The sequence below is a fragment of the Artibeus jamaicensis genome, unplaced genomic scaffold (assembly GCF_021234435.1).
Source record: "Artibeus jamaicensis isolate MK-2021 breed Jamaican fruit bat unplaced genomic scaffold, CSHL_Jam_final contig_1998, whole genome shotgun sequence".
Taxonomy (NCBI): Eukaryota; Metazoa; Chordata; class Mammalia; order Chiroptera; family Phyllostomidae; genus Artibeus; species Artibeus jamaicensis.
Genome location: NW_026521407.1, coordinates 14,233,379 through 14,257,026, shown reverse-complemented (window position 1 = coordinate 14,257,026; position 23,648 = coordinate 14,233,379). Strand labels below are relative to the sequence as shown.

Below are 23,648 nucleotides of genomic sequence, written 5' to 3'. Positions count from 1 at the left end.
TTGCAGTATACCAAAAACTGTATTTTTTGAAAATCTGACCAAGAAAACAGGCTTAATTTTGATTCAGTCACACTGGACAGCTACTGTTATGTCGGCTGCTGTCATTTTTTTATTTCACAATCTAAAGGAGAAGAGGTCACTGCCTCGGACTAAATAGCTTCTTGTGCACACTGGTTGAAAATCACTGTTCTAGACCATTCAATTCATGTCAGAAAGTGCTCAGCAGTCTCTATCCCAACATACTCCCAAATGGCTTACTGTGAATTATCTTCATTATGTATCCTTTTTAGTTCCCTGATATGTAGATTTCTAACCCTTTCTAGCCTTTCCAGCTCTGCCTGGATTTCTGCTTCCTCCTAAAGTGAAAAGAAAACATATAGCTCAGAACACAAGAAATGTTATCTTTCCAGAATCTCATATCAAAAACATGAGCAGAGACATGTTTCTCATGAACACTTACAGGAGCATGTTTTGCACTAAAAAAATTTTTTTAAAGGACTAGATTTTTTTGTCATTAAAAACCAAGCCTATAATAAAATTCGAGTCATACAAAAATGACAGTAGCAAAAGGAAGAGTCCTCTGCCCTTTTGCTCCCTTCCCTCTATGCCCACTCCCCCAGGTAACCACTGTTAAGTTTATTGTCTAAGTTTCCAGAAATATTTTGTGTATGTACATACAAAAATATAATCTCTTAAAAAATATATCAGGTTCTTTATCTAGTTCTGTTCTGCAAGTATGGATTATATTGGGTGCTGTAAGTTTCTTTGATGTAATAAGATTTGAGAACCCAGTGGGAACAAAACAAACAGGCACCTATAGCAGTTTATTAAATGCTTACTGACCATCACCACCATAAGGAGCAGCTACCAAAAATGTATGAGCAACTGGATTAAATAACTGAGCAACCTACACCTAAGATGCTCCTGTAAACATCATCAATAACAAATTCTGTGTAGATGCCTTTATGTTACAACATGGTTGATATAAGACCTTTTCTTCTTAGCTAGTTTAGGTAAAATATATGAGCTGCTATGTGATTTAAAATATCGTAAGAGATTTCTGCAGGTATGTGAAACTAACACATTAGCCCAAAAAACCAACTTATTTCCACACCAAATGTAAATTAAAAATTGTATCTCTCTTTCTATGTACCTTCTTAAGATGACCTAATCTGAGTTTGAAGATTTCTTCTTGTTCATGGTATTCTGCTAATGTTAACCTGGAAAATAATGGTAGAAATTTAATAAATTATTTTAAATCATAGTGCACCTATTTAAAGAGAAATGCCAAAGCATGCTATATAGTATATTCAGTCTCTTTGCTAAACCAAGTAAAAGCTTATCTTGCAGTCCTATGATACGAGAAAACTCCCGTGATTTATCAGATGTGCTGTGAAAGAAGGGCTTTGAAGCCAAAAGTCTAATTTGCAAGAAATAGTAATATAAATGTGATGTAATTTTACACTATTTATGGTACTGGTTTTGTCCCAAATGTTACTCAGGTGAAAATCCTTTAGGAGAGGTAGCCAAAAATTTTATGTCTAAATTTTTTTTAAGGACAAAATAATAAGCCAATGGATTTGATTATTTTTGCTAACTCTTAGACCTTAATACTATAATAACAAAAAGAAGAACAAGAGTGGAAAGAGTCCAAAATCTGCAGTGTGAGGACTAGGGTTCAAAGTGCAACTTGGGCCCTATGACCTTGGGAAAGCAACTTTAAACTCTTGAGTCTCTGTTTCCTAAAAATCTAGCATATCTAAACTATCTAAAAATCCACCTATCCAACAAAGGTGTTTTGACTATTAAATGAGAATGTGAAAAGAATATACAATTTGTAAAATGCTATTTAAACACAACTCTCAAAGGGCTGACTTGATGAGTGAGCACTCATTTCATGTTTCACTGTCGCCAATCGCATGCTCCTACTTCAAGTGGGATGTAAGATACTCCTCCACCTTCACCCTCCACATGCTAAAAACCACACACAGACACACTTCAAAGTTTTAGATGCCCCTCTCAGATACATGCTAAATAAATAGCAGGAGGAAGAAGAAACAGCTATCCTAATCAGCCAGGAAAGCCTACAAAACAGAGCCTTAATGTAAAGAAAATAAAAAGAGTAAAAAGAAGAAGAAATACACCAGGTAGAGCTACTTTGGCAATCTCTTCATAGTTGCAGAAATACTTATATATGTGTTACTTTATCACACTAGTAAAAAAAGGGAAGAAATAAAAATCATAACTAAAAATTCTTTCTCTGCCTGAAATTTCAATACCAGGAAAGGATAATGTGACTCACTCCCAAACTCCAGAAGACTGTTTTTGGCTTTCTGGCTAAAGGGATGAGCCAAGCCTCTGATACTCTAATTAAAAACTGGACCAAATGCTTTCCAGCTTGGATTTTACACAGCACTCCAGATGGCAACTATTTACTGACATACTATTGGCCCAGATTAAATTCTAATTATTGTTCTACAGCAAGGAAATAACCTATGCCTTTTTTAAACTTATGCCTTCTTTATGCTCCTAAGTGAATAATAGTTTTATGCCCTAGAATTAAATAATTTTCAAGTAATACTGGAGGAAGATTCCCTTCACAAAAAGAATATATGAAAGACAATGATCAGATTAATGTGTACAGCATTTGCCTGGACAATCTCTCAAATCTGGGCTCCTACTTAGATTTTTTGAAAGAAAATTATTTTTTATTTAGAAACTAGTTTTAAGTTATTCAGAGCTGTAAGAGTGAAGATGTTTCCCAAGCCTATAATAAATGTAATTATTAGCTTACTCATCTCTCATTTTCCACAAATCAACTGCGAACTCCTATGGCTGGAGCTGTAGCATTTACCTCTGTATCCCCAGTGTCCAGAACAGAGTTGAGTATATAATAAGCATTTAACATTGACTTACTAAATAAATGTCAAGAGAAAGGCTCCTTAACACGTCAGGTATGTATGGGGTGAGGACTGGTGTTGAGCCATCTTTCTCACTGGAATAAGGATACATTTCTGGAACGTCATGGACTTTGAACAATGGTATAATACAAATATTATTAAACTTGAGGTGGATTATGGGTTAATATGTTTTTGTAAACTGATATGAAACATAAAAAGCAAAAGACATGCTAGTTAGTAAATCATACTATCTGCTATTTGTGTATATTTTTTTAATAAAATATTTTATTCATTTTTCTTTAGGGGGAAGGGATGGAGAGAGGGAGAGAAATATCAATGTATGGTTGCCTCTCATGTGTCCCCTGCTGGGAGCTGGCCTGCAACCCAGGCATGTGCCCTGACTGGGAATCAAACTGAGATTCTTTTGGTTCACAGGCCCATGCTCAATTCACTGAGCTACACCAGCCAGGGTTGTGGCTATCCTTATATCTGAAACTTATTTTCCATTAAAGAATCCCACAATGCCAGCTTTACAAAAATTCTCTTCCCCCTGAAAAACCGATGCAGCCACTACAGATGCACTAATTACAGTACCAATGGCTATATATAGAGATATATAGAGAGACTTTAAATTTCAAGTAATCCAATTAGAAACCAACTTCATGGCTACCATCAATTCTTTAGATATTGCCTACATTATTATCAGTAGAGTTTTTCTTTCCTTTTTAATTTGAAAGCCTCTTGAAGACAGGTGATGACTTAAATGTCTTCAGGGTAAGCAAAAAAAATATTTTAAATAGGTAAGCAACATATAGGTTTATTTCTCATGCCAATTTTGTTTGGTAGTTCCTGTCTAGTTGGCAAACTACATACAGCAGCGGGCCACTCAGCTTACAGTATGCTTTTGTGAAGTTTTTTTTATTGGAATGCAGCCACATCCATTCATATATGTATTGTCTATAGCTGCATTCAGGCTATTCTATTGAGCAACAGAGACTCACTAGCTTGCAAAGCCTAAAGTATATACTATCTTGGCCCATTTTGGAAAAAGTATGCCAATTCCTGTCCCAGAGTAAGATTCTTAGTGGTCAGGAATTCAATGATCAAAGAGGAAACTCTGACGTGAGGTAGGGGTGGAAAAGGAAAGCATTTGTGCTCAGGATATTCTATCCCTTCTATGTACTAACTGTTGATTGGCAGTGAAAAAGATGACTATACTGCAATTGAAGACACTGGCGTTTCTCTTAAGTACCCCAGCATAGTAAAATACTGGTGATGTAAAGATTTGGCTTATTGGGAAAATGTCCTTTTCCTAAGATACTTATGTTTTCTTAGCGTACTGCTAAATTTGTGGCTGTTTAATTGAATGCTCTTCAAGCAGTACGGATCATTTTTTAGTTGGGTATTCTTCAGTCTGAAATAGTTGCCTCATAACCCCTGCAAGATAACAACATGCCATAACCCAGAACCAGCCACACATAAGCAATCACATCATCTGAACACCACGATGACATCACATTTGTTCTAATGGTGGCCAAAGATCATGATGTCAGGTTAGGTGACATTACTTCTCCCTCTCATTCAAAACCCCCTAAGATCAGCTCTAAGAGAATGAGTTTATTTTATATGACTTGAGCAAATTCATTAACATAAATTTTTAAAAAACTTAAGCTCTAGAAATCTCCATAACTTATCATTTTCCCCCCAGTGATATTTGAGAGAACATTTGTATTTGGAGAAGAGTGTGTATCTCACAGTTCACATTAATTTAAAAAAACATACGTTTCATTTTCAGCTCCATTGGTCTTGCTTTTCCGCTGTTTCTGCTCATTGGTTGCTGGAGGCACCTGTCCCATTGCAGGAGGTTTCCGCTTTGCTAACATTTTCCGTTGTCTTTCTATTTCTTCCCTCTGTGAATTTATCCTTTCCTGTTGCCTAGAGATATGAAAGATGTGGTACAGAGGAAGATCAAAAAAATTTTAACACTTTCACCTGCATATCTAATAAACATCAGAAAAAATAAGAACCTTTAAATCAAGCAGAGATTGATTTTTATCTTCAATTTGAAAGAGCCAAATAATTGATGGCAGAAAGATTTTGTAGAATGAATCTGTGCTTTAAGATACTGTTTATGATTAATCTCTCAGTGAAAAAGTGGGCAGGAAAGAAAATTACCCAATTTCTGCTATGAGCTTGTTTTCGGACTAAAAAGGAAGAATTTTCTGACTCCTTTTTTAACAGTTAAGAAAACAAATCTCTGGTATGAAACCATTCAATAACTGTATTTATATTTTTAAAAAAGTGCTATAGGTTCCAAGTGACTTTTTATTTTCTACTTGGATTAAAGTTTCCTCAAATTATATCTAGAAAGATACAAATGTGAAGGATGCTAAACAAAGTAAAAAAAGATTTTCATTTATTCTAGTCTAAGAGAGCCGTTACCACCCCTACCCACAGAAAAAGCATGGTGAAGTCTTACAACTAGTAAAAACTCCCTAAGGAATGGCACATTAAATGAATAAAAACCATATATAAAGACTCTTCAGACATCTAACTAACATCATTACCATTAGACGGTTTCCTAATAAGATATCTAATTTTCCTATGGGAAACAAAAAGTTTATAAATTGGGAGCCAATAAAAATATCAACATAAGAAAACCACTTCCTCTCATGTATCCCACCACCTAACAGATATTAAGGTTTACAGACTAGGTACATAAAAATATATCAGGAGTTGGGATTCACCATTTAACAGACTAAAATTGTTAAAGCACCTATCACAGCTGACAGCCAAATGCTGGCTCCATCCCTGTCTTTAACGCACTTTCCCCATCATCCTTTCTTGAGCCAACCCTCATTTTTGTAGAATGACAGAATCTATTTTTTAACCTATTCTCAAGTGAAATGTCTTCTACCCTCTTCCCTGAACACTGCAGTTGTCACCTCCAGATCTGTTCCAGATTCAGCGTATCTTTCTTGGAAGAATGGCAACCAGAAAAACAAGTCCAGACTCCAGAAAAACTGCCCATAATACAATTTATGCTGTTGTAACTATACAGGCAAGACTGTAAGCAAGGTTAACCTAATCTGAGTACTGTAAATAACCATTCGTTTGAAAATACAATTCTCTTGCTGAGATACTGATTAGATGTCAACAACAGAATAAAAATTTTAATTCAAGAGTTATCTGCTTGTCTAAAAAAAGCTTTACACTATCATTAGAGATATGCCTTCCCCTCCAAAATATTTGTATAAGAATAATTCCTGGCTTGAAAAAACTCTGGATTGAGACACAGAATCTTTAGGTAAAAATCATAATCCTCCTTCTGATTCAGTGGATGTCCTTAAAAAAATTAGCTTCTCTCAACATGAGTTTCCCAATTAAAAAAAAAAGGTTAAAAAAACCTTTAGCTCATTTCTACCCCATAAGGGGCCATGAGTAAAAGGCACCCTGAACTCTCTGGAGACAACCAGATAATACGTAGTTTAAATAATAAACTTTAAGACAATATGTAGTTTAAATTATAAACTACAGTGGGCTAATAGAGTGCTGTAACATTTTGTCTCTGAAGACTAAATGCTTTTGGAAGGTTGAGATTTTAGCAATCACCTTTATTAAACATAAAAATAAAACAGATTTTCCATTGTTTTCAGGGAGAATCCATGCATTGAACCTCTACAGATTACCAAGAAAGGAGCCCACAACCAACATAAACATAAACTATAAACCATAAACAAAGGGTATACAGATGCCAAAACATCTTTGGGACATTGTAAACTATACCTCGTAAGAATGAAGGAGCTTGCCCTGGCTGGTGTGGCTCAGCGGACTGAGTGCCAGCCTGTAAACCAAACGGTTGCTGTTTTGATTGCTAGTCAGGGCACATGCCTGGGTTGTGGTCCAGGTCCCCAGTTGGGGATGCATAAGAGGCAACTACACACTGATGTTTCTCCCCCTCTTTCTAATAATAAATAAATAAAATCTTTAAAATAAAAAGCAAAGAGCTTGCCTTGAGATAAAAAAATGATGTACCAGAGATCAATGGTATATCTAACAAGGATTCCTATACTAATTCCTGACATTCTTGAAACTTCTTACCTATTTATACTTACAAATAAAAGTTATCTGAAGAAAGTCTATCAGTGATACTTCATTATGGTTTATTTTCAGAGTACAAAGTCTAGACTATGTCTTAATTCTCTTAAGAACTATGTCTTATCAACTGTTCTATCACCAATATAAATGACAGTGCCTTTTGTACAGTTGAACCTCAAATATTTCCTGCATGCCATCAATTTTAGAGTGCTCGCTCTTCATCACCCATGGGAAGTACTTCCACTAACTTTTACAGAAGTATCGATGACCTAATAAATCCATCTCACTCAAATCCTAACCACTCTATTTAGAAAGCCACTGCCTATAAAAGAAAACAAGACAGTAAGCCTTAGGCACCATTACGGGTTGAACTGTGTCACCCAAAAATACATGTGAAACTCCTAACCCTTAGTATCTCACATTATGACCTCTGTAAATAGGGTCATTAAAGACGTAAGTAGTTAAGATGAGGTCATACTGGAGTATGGTGAGTCCCAAATCCAGTATGACTGGTGTCCTTATAAGAAGAGAGAAAAGATGCAGAGACACATGGAGGATGCAATGGAAGCAGAATTCTAAGATATGCTGCCACAGAACACCAAAGGGGGATCTTCCCTTGAGATTGCAAAGGGTAGAAGAGATTTCATCTGAGAATAGGCTAAAAAAAAATGAAACAAAACAGAGATTCTGTCATGCTACAAAAATGACAGATGGCCTTCTGAACTGTGAGAAATAAATTTATGTTGTTTTGAACTATCCAGCTTATGGTATTTTGTTACAGTAGCTCAAAAAAAAAAAAATTCAGGCACCTTCAACAACAAAAAACTGCAATACTTACTCTAACCATATTATATAGAACTAATAGGAGGTACTTAAGAGCAAGCAATGCACATATTTTCACCAAAATTTATTTTAGCAGTGATTTATACAGTGCCTAAATATACCAGTTAAGAATTTTTAAAGATTCCCAAAATCCTGTAAGTTCTGTATCTATCAGGAACTGTGAAATGGTATGAACTACTCAAGGGAGAAGCTGCAAAATGCCAAAGAAGGATCCTTGCTAGAGGCTTCAGAGGAAGCACAGTCCTGGTGACACCTTGATCTAAGATTTCTGGCAATTCTGATTCTTTTAAGCTTTAATGTAAAACCCATTTGTTATTCTTTTGATTACTTGTTAAATTTTTTCAGGACTCAGCTCATTCCCTACATTTCTTTACACATATGACTAAAAGTGACGACTATAACCACTTCTTTTGGATACTTTTGTAACTAAAAGAAGATGCCCTGACCAGCAGGGCTCAGTTGGTTGAGCATCATCCTGTAAAGTAAAAGGTTGCCAGTTCAATTCCCCATCAGGGCCCAGGCCTGAGTTTTGGGCCTGGTCCCCAGCTGGGGCACGTGCAAAAGGCAACCACTTGATGTTTCCCTCACACATCAGTGTTTCTCTCCATCTCTTTCTCTCTCTAAAAATAAATAAATGATATCTTTAAAAAGATGACTATCACTAACTACTAGGAATATTGATGATGATGATGATTACATAAGAAAGAAAAATAACAACCAAACAGAACAAAAAGTAAAAAGAATTTTTAAAAAAAGAGGATAGTATAAGCAGCCTCTGGGACAACTTCGTGTGTTCCAACATTCACATCATTGGCTACCAAAGGAGAAGAGAAAGAGCAAGAAATCTATTTGGAAAAAATGTGAAAGAAAATTCCCTCACGTGGTGAAGGAAACAGACATGCAAGCCCAGGAAGCACAGAGTTCCAACCTAGATGGATGCAAAGAGGCCCACTCCAAAACACATTATAATTAAAATACCAAGGTTAAAGATAAAGAGAGAATCTTAAAAACAGCAAGAGAAAAGAAGTTACCTACAAAGGAGTTCCCATAAGACTGCCAGCTGATTTCTCAAAAGACACTTTGCCATCTAGAGGGGATTGGCAAGAAATATTCAAAGTCAAGAAACACAGAGACCTAAAGCCCAGATTGCTCTATTCAGCAAAGCTATCATTGAGAATCAAAGGGCAAATAAAGAGCTTCCCAGATAAGAAAAGGCTAAAGGAGTTTATCATTATCAAACCATTATTATATGAAATGTTAAAGAGATGTATTTAAGAAAAATAAGATCAAAACTATGAGCAAAAAATATATATCTATCAACAATTGAATCTAAAAAAATAAAAAATAGGCAAACAAGATGAACAGAGACAGAATCATGGAAACAGAGAGTGTTTTGATGGTTGCCAGATGGGAGAGGAGTGTGGGAGAATGGGTGAAGAGGTGAGGGGATTAAGAAGTACAAATAGGTAGTTACAGAATAGCCATGGGAATGTAAAGTACAGGATAGAAAATGGAGTAGCCAAAGGACTTACATGTATGGCCCATGGACATGAATAATGGTGTGGGGACTGCCTCAAAGAGTGGGGGGTACTGGGTGGAGGGGAGCAAAGGGGAAAAATTGAGACAACTGTAACAGCATAATCAATAAAATAGAATTTTTAAAAATGTACCTGAAAAATTAAGAAATAAAATCATGGAAAAAAAATTGAAAATCCAAACCAACTTATCAACTCTCAATTTAATCATTGTAAATTAACTCACTTGATAAGGTTCTGGAAAGCATAACCATCTGTCCACTGTTCAGTAAAAGAGGCCCCGTGTCGGACAGTGGTAAAATGGCCCAATCTCAAGCGGTCTTGCATGCTCTTATCTCTACATGCCATCTTCTCTTGTTTTGACTTAGGGAAAAAAGATAGTAGAAAATAATTTCATTTTCCTAATGGAACTCAATTAAAAGATAAAGCAAAATTCCCCAGTATCTTTGGCATCAATAAAATCATCCACCACTTTTACCAGCATTCTGTCATTTTAACAACATTCCAAAGATCTCAGCAACCAGTCTGTCTCAAACCTGTATTTTGTAATAATTTCACTGCCACCTTAAAGCTTTCAATATAAGATAAGTAAGTACTAGGATGTAATTTAAAATAAAACTTCCTAGAAAGGGTTACTAATAACTATGAAAAGCAAGTTGCAACCAATCAACTAAAGGTTCTGGCACAAATAACACCTTTTTTATCACATCAAAATCTTTTATTAGAAAATCATAAGCATGTAACTCTGTAACATAACAATATCACACTCAAGGACACCATTTGACATTTTAGGTGAAATGTTCAAACTGCTGTCCATCTCATGCAAGACATTCATGTACCCTACCAACCACACTCAGTGGTGTTACTTCTGCTAGACCCTGAATATAGGAAGTGTCAGCCAATAAATACATAAAAGTATATACCAACTTAACTATTTTCCAGTACGAAAACACTGGATTATGACATTATTATATGCATACATTACTCCAAATACTATCTCTAAAGTGGAATTGTAACTATTGCTAAATGTTTGTAATAGTAATAGAATTCACACTTGAACTGATAAATAAAAAATTTAGGGGACCAAAACCCCAAGTAAACTCAACTAGGGCAAGATGTTTATGTCCAATCTACCTCACACTCAAAGCAATAAACAACCAGAGAGAATGTCCCAAATTATCCCTCTAGGTGCTTGGTTCAAGTGTCTACGCAAGAAATAACTCAAATTGTCAAATTTGAAGTCTTTTCCTAAAATGCCCTAGTTTCAAATACTTTCATCTCCAGGAAGGAATAATGAGCCACAACAATGATATACACCGACCACTTTGGAATGGAGTGTCCTGGCCACCATTTACCACTCACCTTTTCTATAAGGAGTTTTTTGCTCATTGTCACACATCGATTTAATCGTTCTTTGTATTTCTCTAGCATTTTTTGCTGTTCATCAATCTGCCGTCTCAAATCACAGTTGGCCTTCAATAGAGAACAAAATTTTAATTATGCCCAAAGAAGACAGGTTAATACAATTCTAGAAATGTCTGAGAATTATTTTTGTTGTTAAATCAAAAGCAAAATTAAGGATCAAAGAAGTAACTGTCTTTTTTTTTTAATACTTTGTTCTCTCTTAATAAACTTGTATCACCTATTTACTAAAGATGAATTCTGTTATTAGAAGTGAGCTTGTTTTTCTATAGATCATATTTTACTCCTCCCAACAGCCAGGTACAGCTAAATCTAGTACATCACATATGCCTCAACTGTCAAGGAAGGGAAAAAACCCTAAGATAAATGAGATCTTCAAAATACATAAAAAGGGCAATTAAGTACTTTACAGCACTTACAGATTAAATACTTACAAAGGGTAATTAAGCACTTACCAAAAGTTATAGAATTGAAAAAACACATATAGTTCTTTTATGTTCAATTGTTCTTTGTTTTTCAGTTGTTTCCAAAGAAAAAGAGATACGAATTTACATCATGTTTCTTACCAGACAAGCCAGGCACACCCATGCCCACATAAGAGAGAACTAACTAGTTGAATACAAGGTCCTGATTCAAGAATGCCAGAATGTAAATACATAGTTAATTTAGCTGTGGCCAGAAATCCTTGAAAAATTCAAGCCTCCTACAATAACAGAGAAGGAAAGAACCACTAACCCAAGGTCAATTTTGACTTACAACTCCTGAATTTATTCTGGTGTTAAATAAAAGATCTCTACTCTTGCTTGAATTTTGAAAAGAAAAAAAAAATCTGGTATTTCCCAATCAAATGATATAAGCATTTCAAACAGTAAAAAGCAAAAATGGAAGATATTACAGCACACTCAATTTCTGAGACTTTTCAGACTTCATTTTTAAAGTGACCAGAGTAGAAAACCTTCCATCTCCAAATTTCTGCTCTCCCTGTAAGTGTAATCTCTTCCTATTAATTCTTACAGAGTTATATAAACCACAATATCAAAGGCAAAGTGCAAGTAGATTTGGGTAAATGTGACTACCTAATTCATACTAAAGAATGTGCAAGCCAAAGATTGTGTGTAATGTTTATATGAAATTCAATCTACTTTTGGAAAGTGAGATTCCTTTGAAATCTGTAAACAAATACATGATATCAAGAAATCTCTGGCAGCTTATTTAAAATTTTAAAAACTCTAAATTTTTGCACTTTCTAACACAAAACGATGTTGCATTCAGGCTTAAAATAGTACCTGGCCAGCAGCCCCTAATGCAGCCTTTCCCGACACCTCAATGAAATGGTAAAACTCAAGAAACAATCCATGCCTGCCTAAAAGCAGGTGTAAAGACCAGTGGTCATGTCACCTGTCCCTTCAAATCAGAAACACAAGTTCTAATCATTCTGTGTCTTCCTTTGTGACATACCCACTCCTCTGTTACTGCTCTACATCCAAAGAAAGAAAAAACCTTAAAAAACAAAGGAGAAGAAGAAGGGTAGTGGTGTAAGGAGAGTGTAACACTTCCTGAAAGGTGAAAGTAGACATTTATTTACTTATTTTTCAAAAAAGATTTTATCTATTCTTAGAGAGAGGGCAAGCGAGGGAGAAAGAGAGGAAAAGGAACATCAGTGTGAGAGAGAAGCATCCATCTGTTGCCCATCACATGCCCTGACCAGCCCACAACCCAGGCACATGCCCCAACCAGGAATCAAACTGGCAACCTTTACTTTGTAGGATGATGCCCAACCAACTGAGCCACACTGGTCAGGGAGACATTTTTTTTTAAACCCCAAAAGTACTAAGTTACGACTCAAGTTTTTCATATACTCCATTTTCTCAATTTCTACCCCCTCCAAATTATAAGAGAAAGTTTATTTAGAAAACTACAAAGATAGTAGAAGTAGGCCAGCTGGGCTGTGTAAGCTCAGGAAACAAGTTACAGAAGCAAAAGAAAGGCCCTTGGAACTTAGGAGAGAGAAAGGCAAAGGTAATGTGCCTGGGGGAGAGAAGTGCAGGAATGGCAAGGTACAGGGGTGCTCCTGAGAGGGAGAGGATGACTCTTGGCAATTTTAGGAGTTAGACAATAAAAGAACAAAATGAGACCATGATCCTTTTTCAGTCCAGCAGAGCTACTGTGGACAAAAACCTGCCAGTACTGGAAATGGTCTAGGAGCTTTTTAAACCTAAAACATATCGAATTATAAATCTCAGCAATTCAACCAGTACACAAGTGAACACAAACAAGAATAAGAGCCGCCCCAAACAAATGCATATACTAACAATGAAAGAAGGAAGTACTCAGTCTAAACACTACTCTCCTCACTCAAAGATGGAGAAGAAGTAATAAACCAAAAAACAAAAACAAACAAATAAAAAAAAAACCCCAGGACTAAAGAAAGATATTTCTGAATTAAAAAGGAACATTAGCTTGAGGACGATGAAAATGATCTTCCTACAGAAATCAAAAGAACATTTTAGAATCCTGTTTATCATATACCATAAAACGCAAAAGGATATGGTGTCTATGAAACAGAAGCCAAAAATCATAAAGAAAGTATAGGATGGGAAAAGAAAGTGAATTAGAGGTTTCCAGGGAAGATGGTGGCACTCACATGCTCCCACTACCACACCAAAATTACAACTGAACTACAGAACAACCATCATTCAGAACCACCTGAAATCTAGCTGAAGAGAAGTCCTATAACTGCTAAGAGGGGCAGAAATGCAAAATGGGCTGGTCCCACATCCACGTATGGCAGATGAAAATCAGGAGGAGTATGTCAGCTCTGGAGGTCCCCCTTGAGAAGCCAGAGCTCCTGTGGGCCCCCCAGCTCAGGGTTCAAGTACCAGGAAGAGAAGTCCCATAACTTTTGGCTGTGAAAGCCAGAGAAGATTGTGGATAAATGTGACAGAGAGCTCCTAGATATTCCTTTTAAAGGGTCTGTGCAAGTCAGACTCATTTAATCTGAGCTCCAGCACTGGGCAATTGAAAGAAACTAGAGATATGCGGAGGAACTGAAGTGTCCAGCTTAAGGAGGAAGGCTAGAGTGGTGGCTTTCTCCCAGGCACTGTTCCTTTGCTGAGCCCTTCCAGCACAGAGCCACCAGGTGGGTACCACTATCTGAGTCTCCACCAACCTGGCTAAACTGTAAGCCCTGCCCCTCTGATTCCCTGAGACTCCACCCCAACTAACTTTTAGGCCCACCTAAAGCCACTTCCAATTGCATTTCCACACAAATGGACTGTCTTGGCTCATGGTACAGACTTTCCAAAATTCTCTCAAAGGTCCACAAACCCCAAACAAGCTGCATCTGGCCTCTGCATGCTCTGTATATCTTGCTAAGCAGCCCAGCCCAGCACCGGCAGCAGTTGGCCTCAGTTCACAGTCTGGCCTCTCACAAGCACCTCTAAGCCCAGCAAAAGTGGCAACTATTTGCAGATCAAGTTGTAGCTCACTCCGGGTGGCCCCAGGCAGGGCAGAGGTAGCAGCTGACTTTGGCCTGCATCTCCCACAAGGTCCCAGAGCCAGTATTCCCAGCAGACAGCTTTGGAACACACAGGAGCACCACCCAACCACCTCCATAAATGACACACTTAAGGGGTGAATTCAGCGGACACCTAAACCTTAATGAAGCAAGTCTTGTTCTAGGGGTGGGCCCCTGTACAGCAGCTCGTCTGGGCTGGTGCTTGCAGCCTATCAGCATGGGATGGGGAGGGCTATTCCTCCCACTGAAATGCCAAAAGCAATCAAGGCTCAACTGCAATAAGAGGGTGCACATGGCTCACATAGCAGGGAGGGGTACGCACACCTGGAGCACCCAGCTCAAGAAACCAAGGCAGCTGTGCCACTGGACCCCATAAAACACCTACTACATGAGGCCACTCTACCAAGCCAGGAGACATAACAGTTCATACACAGACACAAACACAGGGCAGCAACCAAAATGAGGAACATGAGACAAAGAAACATGTCCCAAATGAGAGAACAAAACTCCAGGAAAAGAACAAAACAAAATGGAAATAAGCAATGCACCAGATGCAGAGTTCAAGACACTGCTTATAAGAATGTTCAATGAATTTAGGGGAGGAATAGATAAACTCAACAAAGAGACAGACAACATAAAATAAGACCAGTCAGAAATGAAGACTACATTAGTTTAAGGGGACAACATCAAGTGTACCAACATTCACATCACAGGGGTGCCAGAAGGAGAAAAGAGAACAAGAAATTAAAAACATATCTGAAAAAAACCAGCCCTGACAGGTGTGGCTCAGTGGATTGAGTGCCGGCCTGCGAACCAAAGGGTTACTGGTTTGACTCCCAGTCAGGGCACATGCCTGGGTTGCGGGCCAGGTAAGGCCCTCAGCAGGGGGTGAACAAGAGGCAACCACACATTGATGTTTCTCTCCCTCTTTCTCCTTCCCTTCCCCTTTCCCTAAAAATAAATAAAATATTTTTTAAATAAGAAAAAATGACAGAAAATTTGCCAATCTTGGCAAAGGAAATAGACACACAAATCCAGAAAGTACAGATTTCCAAACAAGAGAAACCCAAAGGGGCCCACATTAAGACGTGTCATAATTAAAATGCCAAAAATTAAAAACAAAAGAGAATCTTAAATGCAGCAAGAAAAAAGAAATTAGTTGCCCACAAGGGAAGTCCTATAAAATTTCAGTTGATTTCTCATCAGAAACTTGCAGGCCAGAAAGGATCAGCAAGAAATATCCAAAGTGATGAAAAGCAAGGACCTACAACCAAGATTACCATACCCAGCAAAGCTATTATTTAGAATTAAAGGACACATAAAGAGTTTCACAGACAAGAAAAAGCTAAAGCAGTACATCACCACCAAACCAGTATCATAAGAAATGTTATAGTCTTCTTTAAGAAATAGAAAATTTAAAGTTTGAATAAATACATATTTATAACAATTAGTTTAAATGCAAATGGATTAAATGCTCCAATCAAAATACACAGAGTGTCTGAATAGATAAGAAAACAAGACACATACTCATGCTGTCTGTAAGAGGCACATTTCAGATCAAAAGATGCCCACAGACTGGAAAGCGAAGGGATAGTTAAAATATTTCATGAAAATGAAAATGGGAAAAAAAAAAAGCTGAAGTAGCAATACTTATACCAAACAAAATAAGACTTTAAAACAAAGGCTATTAACAACAGACAAAGAAGGACCCAGCATTTACACTTCTGGGTATTTGTCAGAAAACAAAACAAAACAAGACATATTCAAAAACATATGCATCCATATGTTCATTAGCCAAGCATTATTTACAATAGCCACAACATGGAAGCAACCTAAGTGCCCATCAACAGATGAAGGAATAAGTAAGATATGGTAGATACATAAGATAAAATGGAATTTATTACTGGGCCACAAAAAAGAATGGAGTATTACCATCTGCAATGACATGAAGGTACCTAGAGGCTATGGTGTTGAGTAAAATAAGTCAGACAGAGAAAGACGAATATGATATGATTTCACTTATATGTGGAAGCTAAAGAACAAATAAAACAGAAACAGACTCACAGATACAGAGAACATTTTGCTGACTACCAAAGGGGAGAGGGGCTGGGTGAAAAAGATAAAGGGATTAAGAAGCACAAACTGGTAGTTACAAAATAGTCACAGGAATGTGAAGTATAGTATACAGAATATAGTCAATGATACTGTAGTAAGTACACAAGGTGCCAGATGGGTACTACAGTCATCAGGGTTTTCACTTTGTAAGTTAGATAACTGTCTAATCACTGGGTTACACGCCTAAAACTAATATAATATTGTATGTCATCTGTAACTGAAACATAAAAAATTTTAAAAGAAGAAAGTGCATTAGATAAGGAAAAAAGTGGGTAAATTAAAAACATAATTTTGTATAATCAAAACTCAGATGAGCTACAGTAAATAGAACATATATGGAAGACAATGTTTAAGGAGTTTCAGAAGAGAAAGAAAATCATATTAAATGAGACATAAAATGATATGAATAAAGACTAGAAAACTAGTTTTTAATAAAGACTAAAGACTAGGCTCCAAGCTAGAAACCAAGGAAGAGGCCAACATAAAATGGAAAGGGGCTAAACTTAGGCTTTACCACATATTTCCAGAAAAAAAAAATATAGACCCATATATAGATGTGCCTTAGCAAAATGTTTTGAAATAACAAGAATAAAGTGGGTGGTAAAAAGCAGAAGGGAGGACTTATAGTCATCATGGAAAACAGATTACAGTCCTTGTTTTGGTCATGGCCTTTTCTGAAACATTAAATGTCAGAAAAACTGAAAAGGGGTATTTGTGTATGTGTGTACATGATCCATAAATCTTGCACACAGTGCTATCTATTATACGAAAGGGCACAGAAAGCTTGAAAGGACAAATGCTTCTTCTTGAGAAACAATTACTTAAAAAATGTTTTCCAGTCAATCAAGAGATAAAATAGAAAGTATGATTGAAAAAGAAAACTGCCAATGAGTCTGGAAACAAGTGTAACAAACATGTGTAACTAATTATTATAAATTTGGTCTTAAATTTAAATATAAGAATTATTTTTAAATACAAGAATTATTCTTATAATATAAGAATTATTCTTCTATATAAGAATATAAGAATTTAAATATAATAATTATTCTTTGGCCCTGGCTGGTGTAGCTCAGTGGATTGAGCGCGGGCCTGCGAACCACACGATCACGGTTCGATTCCCCGTCAGGGCACATGCCTGGGTTGCAGGCCGGTTCCCTGCAGGCCAGTTCCCAGCAGGGGACGCACAAAAGACAACCATACATTGATGTTTCTCTCCCTCTCTCTTTCCCCCCTTCCCCTCTAAAGATAAATAAAAATAAAATCTTAAAAAAAAAGAATTATTCTTATATACAATATTTAAAACAATTAATTTATTAATAATAGTCTAAAACAGATTTTACTATAAAAGTCAGCTTACAGTTTAAATATGTGCTATTATTTCAAGTTTTATACAGGAGGGAGTCAAATACACTTTTTGTATCTTTTGATAATTACAGAAATAAAGGTAAAATCTTTTGGAGGGGAGAGAACCACAAGTACAGTAACTTTTATTATTTTTATAATAAATTAAAAACCCTTTATTCAAATATGGTCTTACCCAATAAGAAAAATGGAAAAAAGCAAGACAGCAGACGCCTACTCAGCTGTGTCATGGAACCCTGAGGTTCTTCTATTGAACCTTCAGGGCCCCATGGAGCCAGTCTGCACCTACTACATCAGTATAAACAAGACTCAAACCTGCCTCTTCTAACCTGCTGGAGGAGAGGAAAATGTGAGATACTTTTATCCATAAGTCATCAATATTTATGTACATATGCATTTAGATATGTACTATAAATGGCTCAAAACTTACTAAAGGAAATATATCAAATGTTTTATCTCAGTTGATATAATTATGGGCACCATATTTTTTCAGTATTCTCTAAATTGTTTTTTTATAAAGAGCAGGTATTGCTTTCATTACAACAATAAAAAGAATTTTTAAAAAATTTAACAAGGGGGAGTCTGTCAACAGCTAAATTCCATATTGAAAATATATATTTAAAATAGCATGGTATATTTTCTAGTGATATCTTTTTAATTCCAGATTAGCTATTTTAAAAATTTCTCCTGTCCTCTGGCTGGTAGGGCTGCCAGCCTGTGAACCAAAGACTTGCCGGTTCGATTCCCAGTCAGGGCACATGCCTGGGTTGCAGGCCAGGTTCCCCATGAGGGGCACGTGAGAGTCAACCACACATTGATGTTTCTCTCCCTCTCTTCCCCTCTGTCTAAAAATAAATAAATAAAAGCTTAAAAAAAATTTTCTCCTGTAAGTACAAAAAACTTTAGATGAAAACATTATGGAAGACAAAAAATACACCCTGGCTGATGTAGCTCAGTGGATTGAGTACTGGCCTGCGAACCAAAGGGTCACTGGTTCCATTCCCAGTCAGGGCACATGCCTGGGGTGCAGGCCACGTTACCAGCAGGGGCTGTGCAAGAGACAACCACACATTGATGTTTCTCTCCCTCTCTTTCTCCTTCCCTTCTCCTCTCTCTAAAAATAAATAAACAAAACCTTTTTTAAAAAAAGGACACAAAATACCAAACCCAGGTTGTGAAATAGTTTTAAAATTCAACACTATAAGACTTCCAATTTAAAGACAGTGCTTAGAATTCAGGTTTGATCCTGGTTGCTACTCAGATTCCCTCAGATTAAAGGAAAATATCCAAATGTTTATGATTTAACTTTGTTCTTCGGCTACAGTAACTATCTCCATGACATGCACATGTTCCAAATACATATAACATTAATCAGTGCTTGTGTGACATCTTTTACCATATTTTAATACTTACTCTTAACAAATCATCTATTCTTCCTTCCTTCTTCTCTAAGTCAGAATTCTTACTGTTTTCTAGTGCAGATATTTTTTCTATTGTGAGGTCAGACTAGAGAGACAAAGACAAAATTTAAGGTTAGTCTCAAAATATTACATGCCGTTATATTTTTCTCATTACTTTTCTGGGGGGGGAAGCACCTGCTGACACAAATAGCCTGGAATCACATGGCTCAAGAAACTAAATCTTTCCTCATCTTACTTGTTAAGCTTTATATTCTGTTACACCTGCGCTTCAAAAACATGTTAACACTGGAATCAAACATATGCATTCTCAAACCTCTGTGCATTGAACATTACAGAAACATACTACTTTAGAAATGAAAACTAACTTTGAGACATGACCAAAATCTCTTAAAGAAAAAACTGCCACCTAGTGGAAAGAAAGAACAATTAGAAGGGGAGAGACCTGAATGCTCAACTAAATCTATTCAACTGCTCAAAGGCTGTTAATTTAAATAAAATTCAAATCTGGTCCTGAGTGCTGTATACCTTTTGAGACTTAAGAAAGTCTCCTAGATTGTCAAGCATCCTGTCTTGTAGGCAGCACAGTGCCAAGAAAACCTGGTATGCTGTTTGGCTCACTATCACAAAACAGAGTATTTATCTACTACCCTTTTCAAATAATATCTTTGAATATTCACAACATTCCCTAAATTAAAAAGTTTCTAAAGAATGTTTAAGACAATGTTTAACAACAATGTGTTGTTGTGCTGGTTTGGCGCATGTTAAAGAAGTTTACCTAGGTCTTACCAAATGAGCAGGTATAAAGAATAAATGAACTCCTTTCATAAAGTAGTGAATTAGCATTCATTAGGGCAGTCAGTACTGTCCTAATAAGCATTTTATATCCATTGTTTCAGATAATTAGAATCAACCACATTTTTAAAAATCCTCACCAGAGGATACATTTATTGATTTGAGAGAGAGAGGAAAGGGAATGAGAGAGAGAGAGAAACATCAATCAGTTGCCACCCACCCCAAATGCCCTCTACGTGCCCCCAACTAGGGATAGAACCTGCAACCTAGGTATGTGCTCCAACTAGAGATCAAACCCACAACCTTTTGGTATACAGGAAGACACTCTAACCAACTGAGCCACCCAGTCAGGGTAGAATCAAACACATTTTATATATGACTTGTACTCAAGAAAATTGAGGCCCAAAAAGATAAAGTATAAGGTGCAAAGACAGAATTTGAACTGAGGCCTAGAAATCTCCAAACAAGCACTCTTTCATCAACAGTTCCACTGAACATACCAAAAAGGGAAAAAAATACCTTGAAAAGTTAAAGCACCTTCCAAAAGACTTAAGTACTCATAATGCAAGTTCTGAATACAATAATACAAATAATGAGGTAAAATCAGAGAATTAAAGGGAAGAGAATGAGAGGACTCACAGATTTTATATGTACAGCATTTATTCCTAAGCAGATCTTTGTCTCCTCCTCTGTTTACCAATCACCAACCTACCTGAGTCTGTCTGTGCTGGATGGAGATCTGTTTCTGGGAGCTGCAGGAATGCTCTGTGTTACCAGATCCTGTAGAAGAGGGACTGTTTTGCTGAGCCTGTAATAAAGGTATATTACCAATCACAAGAAAGTTTTGCATCTTTCTCCAAAGGTATGTGTATGAATGCAACTGATTAACTAACTGTATAAAAAACAAACTCTAATGAAAGTCAGAAGTAAGGGCCATGTAGCCAAGAAAAAAGTAAAACAATTCAAATGAGAAGCAAGGGCTAGACATGGTAGCTTGGATCATGTTCCTGTAAATAGTCTGAAGTATCAAATGCTTATAAAATTTTTTCAATATGCAAATTAGAGAAAATAAAAAAGTTATTTCGGTTATAACGGGCCTTTTTCACTCGTATTTCAATACACTTTTGTCAGAAAAGGCTGGTGAAGCATCCAATGCACAGGGGATGCTAGTGACTTGGGGCAGAAAGGACTGTGAACTACTACTATTCAGAATATAGTAGTCCCCCTTATCCACAGTTTCAGTTACCTGTGGTCAACCATGGTCTGAAAATATTAAATGGGAAAGTTCCAAAACAAAGAATTGCTAAGTTTGAAACTGTGCACTGCTCTGAGTGATGTGTTGAAATCTTGCACTGTCTCACTCAGGACGTGAAGCATCCCTTCGTCCAGTGTCATCCACTGTGCACTATTAATCACTCAGTAGCCATCTTGACTGTTGCAGTATCACAGTGCTTGTGTTCAAATAACCCTTAACCTTCCCTAATAGTGGCCCCAGAGACTACAAGTAGTGATGCTCACAATTCAGATGTGCCAAAGCCAAAAAGTGCCTCCTTTAAGTGAAAAGGTATAGGAAAAACATAGTACCAATACTAGTGTGGTTTCAGGATCTACTGGGGGTCCTGGAACGCATAAGGGGGGGGTCCTACTGGTAGTCTCCTAAATCCACAAACACACACTAGTCCAAAAGCCCAGGTTAATGTCTAATAATATAATTTGCTTACTATGACTTTTACACAATTCATAGGGCATTCTAAGGCATTTTTAAATTTAGAAGGATTAGGATTTAATGTTATTCAACTGTTCAGGAATACACAATCATTATCCTCCCAAAAGTCCTTTTAAAAACAAGATGGCAACCAACAACACAGCACAACCCATCACAGACATGATCAGGAAATACTGGACAATCTGAGGATTAATTACTGGCTAATGAAATATAGTACTACTATCTCATCAGAGAATGTAGTGTTTTCACATGTGCAAGTTTTTCTGGTATTTTATATATTTGTTTTTATTATTCATTAACATGTTAACAATGCTATAAACACCATCTATTGAGCAATATGCTTCAATGTCACGATCACATATAATCCCCACAAAAACTTATCAGATGGTTATTACTATTTCCATTTATAGGTAAAGAAAATGCAAATCAGAGATACTAAGCACCTAAGTGGGATCACAGAATTAATGAGTGGGACAAAACTAAGGGCCATATGCGTCACAATAACCACTCTCCCTGACCACAGTAGATTGAATGCCTCTCGTTAAGTTACAAGGAGTTAAAACCAGGACACAAGCAAGGTAAACACTTCATACACATATTTACACTGAAGGCGCACAACAGCCTTATAAGGAAGGCAGCACCATTATCTCTATTTTTATTTACTCCTTCAACTACTACTCACATCTCCTCAGAATACTCCCATAAAGTACTCCGTGTCTCAGCACTGTGTTACTTGCTAGGAACACAATGACCAAGAAAAACCGAAACGAAATCCACAGAACCAGTCAATACTTTCCCTTAACGAAGCCTACAACCCAAAAGAAGATTTATTAAGCAACTCAGTAAATATTTGTTGAAACAGTTAAATAAATAATCATATAATAAATGAAAAATTATAATTAGGATAAGTGCTCTAAGAGTACACAACAGGATACATAACCTAACCAAGGAGAGTCAAGGGTAAATTCCTTGAGAAAGCGGTATTAAAGATTTGAAGAAAATAAGCAGTCAAAGAGAAATCATAGGTCAGTCTAGGGAGAGAATGTGTGCAAGGACCCTACAGGAAGAGAAGACTGATGTGGGAATCAAAGTCAAGAATAAGGAACCAGTTCAAAGAGGTTAACTAACATGCACAGCCTTTAAGTACTGCAATTACAGTCAAGTCTAAGAGAGTTCAAGTAATAAAAAAATGTTCTCTCTCCTTTCTGCAATATGACAAATCTAAACTCTTCTTACTAATTAAGGGCCATCACTATAAATCTCAAGTATTACACTGCACTGTGATATAAGCTTTATGTCCTTCAGTTATCATTAGATTGCTCTAACAATCTTCTTTTAAAATCTGTTTTTTAAAAAACAAATATGACTGTTGGAATTATATTTGTAAGAGTCAAATAAGAAGCACATGACTGACTAAAATATTCTTCTCTAAATTTATACATTTTGATAATGCATTTTGCTATAATGCTTTTCACATGTCCTCGTTTCTGATTCTAAGTTTTCTTTCAGCAAACTAGACTGTGATTTGGTGAGATATTTCCAAATTAGAGCTTTCTGTAAAAATGTATGAATAAATAAATAGCCTAATGATAAGTAAAACAAAGTTAAGCAAGTGGGACACAGGTTAGGAAGTAGCAAATTCTCATGAAAATAAAAGCAGTCCTTTCAAAAGAAGAACCCTGTGTCTAGTCCTGTGCTGAACACCAGAAACGCCAAACTGGGAAACAGCGCTTACAGTCTCCCAACACATCCCTGACTACTGCATCATGTCCTAGGTAAGTGAGCATAGAAGTCGTTAGCCTTGCTGAGCAGGCCACTGTACTTATAAATTTAATCTAACCCCTACCTCACAAATCATTCTCCCTAGACTTCTGTTTTCTTTGTTCCTGTTATAAAAATATTGGCTTCTAATTCAGG

The 23,648-nt window shown here is 36.6% G+C and overlaps 1 protein-coding gene across 1 annotated transcript in view; it reads right to left on the bottom strand.

Annotated features, from left to right (window-relative positions):
- The window catches only part of TLK2 (tousled like kinase 2), a 111,004-nt gene that overhangs the window by 26,338 nt on the left and 61,018 nt on the right, over window positions 1-23,648 (bottom strand). Inside the window, 7 exon segments of the mRNA XM_037163767.2 lie at window positions 259-356; window positions 1,154-1,220; window positions 4,683-4,835; window positions 9,603-9,739; window positions 10,739-10,849; window positions 19,206-19,298; window positions 20,718-20,813. Of these exon segments, the coding sequence (XP_037019662.2) occupies window positions 259-356; window positions 1,154-1,220; window positions 4,683-4,835; window positions 9,603-9,739; window positions 10,739-10,849; window positions 19,206-19,298; window positions 20,718-20,813 (755 nt within the window).